Raw genomic sequence first — 8,407 nt, 5'->3', positions numbered from 1 at the left:
ACATCAACCCAAAATACCTGAGCAGGCATGCCTAAGCGTCTGGACTTCACCCTTGCTGGGCAAAGCTGATTTCCTAAACTCGCCGTCTGAACCCAAAACTTAATACTCGATGGCAAACTACAGCAAGTGGTGATGCCGTCTGTGATTGTGTAGATGTTTTACCACCTCAGCTCCGTCAAAAATATTTAAATACTTTCCTGTAGTTTCTACAAGGACATTTTTGTTCGGTATCATTAATATCTTCTGTCAATCTTTCTTATTACTGAACTTCCTGTTATAACTCTGTAGTATTTCCCACGTTAATTTTTAGTTCTTATATCTCAATAGTGAAAGCTTTTTAATAACACATTTAAAGCTACACCAAATACTTGGACCTATAAGACCCTACAGTAGGTGTAAAATTGGAGCACAAGCAACGATTAAACTTCATCAGCCAAAAATTATTATGGCAAGTGTAAAAAATATATTTTGAAAAAATTGCCAAGACACCTTAAGGAATGTTTTATTACACAGAAATATTCTTTCTATCGCCAGATACTTTTTCAGCTACCACCATAGCAACTTAAAAGAAGTTGCGGTTTCCATATATGTAATTGAGTAATTTAGTGCAGATCTTTAGATGAGTGGAGCGCAGAGCCCAAAAATGTGCTGATTCCCTGCGCTTGGTGCTGCTGCTTAATATGCGAGGACATTAAGTTTCTGAACGGAATTGTACTAGAATTGTGCTTATTGCTCTAGTTAACTCCAGATTTTCATTTGCTAATATATGTCTGTATTGAAATGAGCTTATGCGTGGTGTGGTAATTAGCTCTCTCGCCTTAAAGTATGCAATTCCGAATAGCAGATTGTGTTATTTGCTTACTATTTATTCTTCGAGCAAACGAGTGCAATTAAATAATATATAATAATATACTTATACAGTCAGCCGCGAAAGTTTTGGCACAGTGTTTTTTTTTTAATATTTTGCAATTTAAATGAGCTGACAGCGACAGGCTAATAACCTAAGATTAACGAAGCCAACGCAGGACTGAGTATTGGTGAGGACCTATGCTCTCGAGAGGAGTGAACAAGGAAGAAAAGAAAAGAATCGGCTGACATGTTTTTTTTCGTGTCAGCGCAGAATGATGCAAGGCGATTTCAGTTTTTGTTTTCTACTTTGCCAATACTTTGGCGTGACAATCGAACGTACAAAACATTGTTGTTGATGTAGTGCCACCACCTTTCATGAATGCATCGTGAATAAAAGCCGTATAAATCAAAAATTCATACTTTGTGCCAAATCAAATAATAAAAAAAAAAAAAATGGATGAAGTTTTCATCAGAACTTCGTAGTAATTTTTTTATTTATTCATTTATTTTTACTTTAATTTCAGTGTAAAAAAGCAAGATTAAATTGCTATAAATTATAGTTAATTTCTAATAATTTTTTATGATTTCTCTGCTGACGGTCTCTGCATTTTCCACCTGCATTTAAATATTCAAGCATTGTATAAAAAGATACCAAAAATATTAAAAATCAACGTGCATTTTCAGCAACCTCATACTTGCACCTTCTTGCACTAGCATTAAATGAACTGTAAAACTGCATACCAGAAAAAAATGAAAATTCGGAATTTTTTTTGAAAAAGTTTATGAATGTTTTTAATGTTGTATAAAATTGAAATCTTTAAAAAAAATTTTTTTTCAATAAAATGAATTTTATTTTCACAAAAAATTAACAAAAAAAAAATTGGCATGACAAATATTGCGAATATTGCAAAAAAAAAAGTAACTGTGCCAACACTTTTTTGACTCACTGTATATGTACAGCACACAAAATGCCGCGCTTTATATCACGCAGGCGTCACCTGATTTTTAAATAATTTACGGAACGCATTATGCACTATTTTTGGAATAGTCTGCCTCATATCCACAAACTTCATATCAGACATATCAAACGCTTGGCTGACATGGGTTAATCTCTGACTTCGATGGAAACGTAACTGGGAGCGAGTATATGAACTATGTAATAATAATGGGTAGAATATTTGGGGTAAGTAATAAAATATTGGGTGTAGGCTAGTGGCAGAGAAGTATTATATAAGAGATATTAGTTTGCTTGATTCAGTAAGCTAACCTTAGGGATTCAAATAATTTCCTTAAAATTTGTTTTTAGGAAGTTCGGTTGGTATCGTCTTATGTGCTGTTGAAGCTTAAAATGCCCTTAAAAATGCTACACAAAATATTTAGTTCAGTGTTCCTGGCGTTCAACAAAAGTGAATGGTAAACCATGAGGTCCAGCTGATTGTAGAATCGAAAGTTTACTACGAATGCGATGAGACTGATTATTGGTTTTACTCCAAAGGTTCGTAATATGTCACCTTTGTCTTCTATTTTGAGAAAGAATAGGAATTATTTAGCATTAGGTGGAGCAAAGGTAGTCTAACAGATACGTCTGGCGTGGGGAAAATCGTTCTTAAACAACTACAGAAACTTATTTAATTTGTCCTCGATGTTCTGGTACACGCATTTGTTGCAAATGAAAATGCCGCTTGTTCCACGAAATTTCGAAATTTCCTTTATTAGTTAAGATAGACCCATATGGATCCTGTATGGACACTTTGCGCTCTATAGGCGTATGAATTATTCTTCTTGATAACCGCTTACGTGATTTTGATCCGTTGTTATGATTTGTCTGTACTTGAATGATTATCTCGCCAATTGAGTTTCTGAGTAAAACGGATAAAGTTAAGATGTGTCAAATGAAGGCTGCATAAATATGAAGCAATCAAAAATCCAGAGCACCAAATCTAGAATTTGTCGGCAAATAATAGCTAAGCAACTATACTCATTTTCGAACCCTCAAAAAAGCTACACCTTTGAGTACCCCTCAGATGTTCTCGTAAATGAATGGCTGCGCAAATTTATAATAATCCCTAAACTTTCAAATAAAATGCGGTATCGAAGCCCCACCGGATGCTTTGCGATAGTTCGGTTTCTAAGATCAGCTTTATGTCAAGCTCGAGTAGGATCGAAGGTATCCAGGCCGTAACTGAGTTAAGCTAAATTACAAGCAACTGTAGAGCTGTTCAGCTCATATTAAGATGGTTCTTTTAAAATGGAAATTTAAAAGCTTTGCAATTCAAGGCCTCTAAAAATGTGTAAATGAATCATTTGTTGCCCGCATTAGTCCATTTTTCTTCAGCTGTTCCTCGAAAAATTTGCTCAAGCTACCTTTTAATTCGATTTGGCAAGAAAGCGATATATTTTAACACCTGTTTTAAGAACGTAAAGCTTAGTTATTCAACTATACAATTATCAACTGTTAATATTTTGGATCAAAGCCTTAGCTTTTCTTACTTTCTTTTCCGTACTTTCTTTTTGTTGCTTTTGTTTTTCATGTAGGTACCTTCATCTTCCTTTTATTATACAAACACTATACTTTCGTCGAATCCTCGTAGGAAAAATATCTGCTCAAACCGTCTTTCTTTCTTTCTTTCTTTCTAACACGTACACACAGACACACATACACAGATACCTATGCATGTGCACTTCCTTCTTACTGCAAAGCTCATCTCTTAAACATACGCATTTGTTGCCTTAATATTACAGGACATCTTATTGAAATTATCATCGGTATGCGAGACTGGCCGATAGGAGCGTTGTTTCAAACGCAACTGGATAATCCAAGCTATCAGTACCGCAATGAGAGCAACCAAAATACCGATGACAATGTAGATCATCCAGTGCTTACATGACTCCGTTATGACTTGAACTTCTGGCATGACATCTTCGGGGTATAGCTGGAAAGTGGCGGGTGCATCGTGACGTGAGGCCGCAACAGGCGGGCAAGCGGTGACAATAGCAGGCTCACTGGCCAGCGCATCGATTGCCTTTGGGGCTGCGGTGCTGGGCGATATAGGCAAGTACTCGGCAAGCGCTAAGCTAGCAGTTGTGTGGCCTGCTGGGCTGGCGGTGGATGTGGATGTGGTTATGGTAGTAGTGGTGGTGGTGGTGGTTGTAGAGATTGAAGCGCTAATGCTGCTGTCGGTGGTTGTGTTGCCATCCGCTGCTTTCGTAGTTGTCTGCGCTTCAGCTGTGCTGTTAGCACCACTCAACTGCTTCTCAGTTTCCTCCTGCTGCTGTTCGTCCTCCTCCCCGAATGGTATATCCGGCAATGTGTCAATCTCATTCTCTGCACTATAGTCTGTGTTATGCGGTGTATTATTATCGTCTAGCTCCTCTGTTATATCATCATCGTAACGACGTGGCCCACTGCCGTACTTATCATTCCCATTCCTAGCGCTAATCAACTCGTTGGGCATGGGCGCACAGTCGGGCCAACAAATGGGGCAACAGCCATCCTTAAGCGTCACCTGTCGCTCTCGCGGACAATTGATGTTACTGCAGAAGGGTAGCACACACTTTTCAACGCCATCGACACATTCACACTCATAGCAGCCCACACGCCAGCTTTCGCCATGCTCAAAGAAGACGTTCAACTTTTCTGGTTTGCAAATTGCTTTGGTTTTGTTGACAGCCTCATCGCAGATTTGTATGCACATGGGTTTGCCCGAGAAGCAGTGGCAGCGCTGACAACCTTTCAGCCAATATTGCTGACTATCGCCTCCTGCTGTGCAATTCGGTTTGCGTTGACATTCATATTCACCACAACAATGGCCGGGTTTGTTCATCGATTCGGGCAACAGCTCCACGACTACTTCATCCTCGCCATGACAGTCGGGTATGTAGCAAGTTTTGCAGAGGCACTTCTTTGCTAGACAACATTCGGCAAAGATTTCTTCATCAATTTCAGTGATATTGAATTGCGTTTCGTCGACGGTATCGGGCGCTGCGGTCATTTGCTGCACTTCAATTGTGTTGAGAATTTCGCGTACGCTGCTGTCCGGCGGACAGGTCATTTCGGACATGGGCGGACATTTCACGTTGTAGCAGAGATGTGGCAGAGTGTCCGCTGTAAGAAGAGAGTGAAAGAGAGAAGTTTTAGTTAAAAAGAGAAAGTAAAGTGAAATTTATTGTGTTGGCTTCTTGCGAGTGTACACTGCGTTATATAGCAATGACAAGGGAAAACAAGTTTTAAAATTTATTTAAATTAATTTAATCATTTCCCATTTATCAAAAAAATCAATCATTATCTAGTCATTTAATTTAAACAAAATTTTATGCTTGGCTTAAAAATCGCGTTACTTTTTGTTGGCCATTTTGCGTGCTTTTTGCATATAACAAATGCTCGACAATTTTCATATAGAAAAAAAGGATACCCAAAAGCATTATTATATCGAAATATTTATGGGCTATAAAACTGCCTACTCGAGAATTTTCCTAAAAATTGTTAATAAAAAGTGTTCCATTTTGACGAAATTTTCTTGAATTTTTTTTAAATTTGAACAAAGTTTTAGACTTAAATTTGTATGGTTTTTGTAGCAAAATGAGCTGTATTTTCACATTCCAAATTAAATCTTATGTATTTGAAACTTGCCAATAAGGCCCTGTACTATAGTTATGTAGCACAGTACTGGTTATAGACATTTACTTGTGTTATGAAATTGAATTAAATTCATAAATTAAATTAATTACTTAAATTACTTGAAGCGAATACATAATACTAAAAAAAATTAAGAAATAAATAAATAAAATAAAAAAAACCAAAAATAAATAACTTAACCTAACTTAACTTAACTTAACTTAACTTAACTTAACTTAACTTAACTTAACTTAAATTAACTTAACTTAACTTAACTTAACTTAACTTAACTTAACTTAACTTAACTTAACTTAACTTAACTTAACTTAACTTAACTTAACTTAACTTAACTTAACTTAACTTAACTTAACTTAACTTAACTTAACTTAAATTAACTTAACTTAACTTAACTTAACTTAACTTAACTTAACTTAACTTAACTTAACTTAACTTAACTTAACTTAACTTAACTTAACTTAACTTAACTTAACTTAACTTAACTTAACTTAACTTAACTTAACTTAACTTAACTTAACTTAACTTAACTTAACTTAACTTAACTTAACTTAACTTAACTTAACTTAACTTAACTTAACTTAACTTAACTTAACTTAACTTAACTTAACTTAACTTAACTTAACTTAACTTAACTTAACTTAACTTAACTTAACTTAACTTAACTTAACTTAACTTAACTTAACTTAACTTAACTTAACTTAACTTAACTTAACTTAACTTAACTTAACTTAACTTAACTTAACTTAACTTAACTTCCTTAATTTAACTTAATTTAACTTAACTTCCTTAATTTAACTTAACATATTTCCGATCTGCGCTCATAGGGTGCTTTAAATTTCTTATCAATAATAATCTGGCAGCACTGCTGCTTACATTTTTTCATGGCAGAAATTTAATTTCAATACTAATCAGTGCTTTTAGGGCTTGTGGCAACTGACGAAAAATCAATTGAAAAATTGTGTTTCTGTATGTACCTAGACGTATATGTGTACGGAAACTGACGCATACTACAGTTATAAATGCAAGCGATAATAAGATTTAGCACACCAACCATCGGAGGAATACCAAAAGGGCTGGCAAATGACTCTAATGCTAGTAGCAACCCAATTGTAGGCAATAGGCACAAGAACACAAACTAACAACAATGAAATAAGGCAATAATTCAGCGTCAGCAGCGGCAACAAAGGCGAAAGTATATAACAACAACAGCAAGAGCGCCGAAGCGAAGTTAAGCCCACCGAGACTGGCATGAAATGGTAATGAGTATTCCTGTGAATTCTAATGACACTACATCATGGAGTGCGGGACAATGATATGCATTCACACATACGAGCACACACATGCAAATGTTCACCATGCATGTTTGTGAGGTACCTAAATACATATGTTGATGAGGGCACTGGGGCTGCATATCATCACCCTAAATAGGCCACATTGTGACTTTTGCGTGAATGTATGAATCAGTAAATGCTTGACTGGACACACATGCAACCGTAGGCGCTGGTCAGCAATCAGTCACATTGTTGCTGTATGTGTTTTGTTGTTACTCTTTTTGCTACTATTGTTGCATCTATGCCACTGCGCAGGCAATGACTAAATATTACTTGACAGTAGCAATTGTACACTTATGCGTGCAACGCCTACTAACACATACGCAGGCACATACTTCCGCTGCTGTTGCATACTTAGAGGCGCTTAGCGCTGCAGCACACACACACTGTACGTCAATTTTCTTGCAAGTGGGTATTGTGGGAAAGTTCGTGTGGTATGAATAGCCGCATCTTCGTATGCCCTCAACAACATTTGACTACTGGTTGGCTGACTGGCTACTTATTGCTGGCTATTGAAGGGTCGTCTCAAACGAGAAACACTTGCGGCAACGATGGCAGGTGAAATGTGACAAATTTGACTTGTCGAGTAGGCGCTTTCTAGTATGCGAGATAGATTGGACTCGCTACCTTTCACTTACATGCCTGTGCACAGATAGCAACGAAAACACATACGCATTAGCTGTGCATGCCATGCCTCTAACGCCTGATATGCATATGTATGTATGTGTGTAGAGCGATAAATGAGCAGTGACATCAATTGTCGTCGCCGCTGCGATAGCCCTGTTATTCAGCGCAGCTAAGAGTGGGCTGTGTGCAGTTCGAGGTATTGCGGCTTCCCAATGCATGCTTAGGAAACAGGCATATATGTATTTGTGTACAGTGTTTACATCCACTGCGTACACAATTTATTTATTTCTCATTTAATTTTAATAATTTTTTTTGAAAATATTATTCACTGTACCACAAAAGTCATGTAAATCCAAGCTCTAAACTTTGTGCAAATTAAAAAAAATCAAGAAATTTTCTTAATAATTTCACAATTTTTAACCCGAATTTTTAGAAAAAAGTTGCTTATGCAGTTTTATAGCCCACATAATTTTGGTCTAATAAAGTATAAGCTTTGTCTTGTGTTGGTTACGGTAATCTCCTTTCTTGTTGGCGTTGAGTAGAAATGGAGTTCTTGCCAAGATAATCCGCCTCATCATAGTACTTTATGAGAACTACGAACTGATAATGCTTCAAAACAGCGAAATAAGTGAGTAAGGTTGTCCCCAATCACCCCTTCTCATCACCATCGACATAGACGCCGTCATGAGCCAATTGGCTCTGCACGAAAGAGGTAGCGTATGGAGTTTCGCTAGACTTCTTGAGGACCTGAACTTCGCCGTTGGCACCTGACTCCTCTCTCACAAACTCACTGATATGCAAGCGAAGGCGGACAGACTAGTCACTCTGGCACGTACTGCCAGAGTGGAGGTCAACATCGCCAAGACGAAGGCTATGAGAGTCAACCACAATAAAGCAAGTCACATAATGGCTGCACTATCACGTCAAATGCCGGAGCAGATGAAGGTGTCAACTGCAGGCTAAACAA

General features: G+C 37.1%; 1 protein-coding gene across 1 annotated transcript in view; it reads right to left on the bottom strand.

The window, feature by feature from the left end:
• Positions 1-2,429: 2,429 nt before the first annotated feature.
• The window catches only part of LOC129243019 (uncharacterized), a 54,608-nt gene continuing 48,630 nt past the window's right edge, over positions 2,430-8,407 (bottom strand). The window contains exon 2 of the mRNA XM_054880045.1: positions 2,430-4,954. Coding sequence (XP_054736020.1) covers positions 3,558-4,954 — 1,397 coding nt within the window. The 3' untranslated portion in view covers positions 2,430-3,557. The remainder of the gene's footprint in view (positions 4,955-8,407) is intronic.

The sequence above is a fragment of the Anastrepha obliqua genome, chromosome 3 (genome assembly GCF_027943255.1).
Source record: "Anastrepha obliqua isolate idAnaObli1 chromosome 3, idAnaObli1_1.0, whole genome shotgun sequence".
Lineage (NCBI taxonomy): Eukaryota > Metazoa > Arthropoda > Insecta > Diptera > Tephritidae > Anastrepha > Anastrepha obliqua.
The sequence above is the reverse complement of the archived record's forward strand: the minus strand, read 5'-3'. Positions and strand labels throughout refer to the sequence as shown.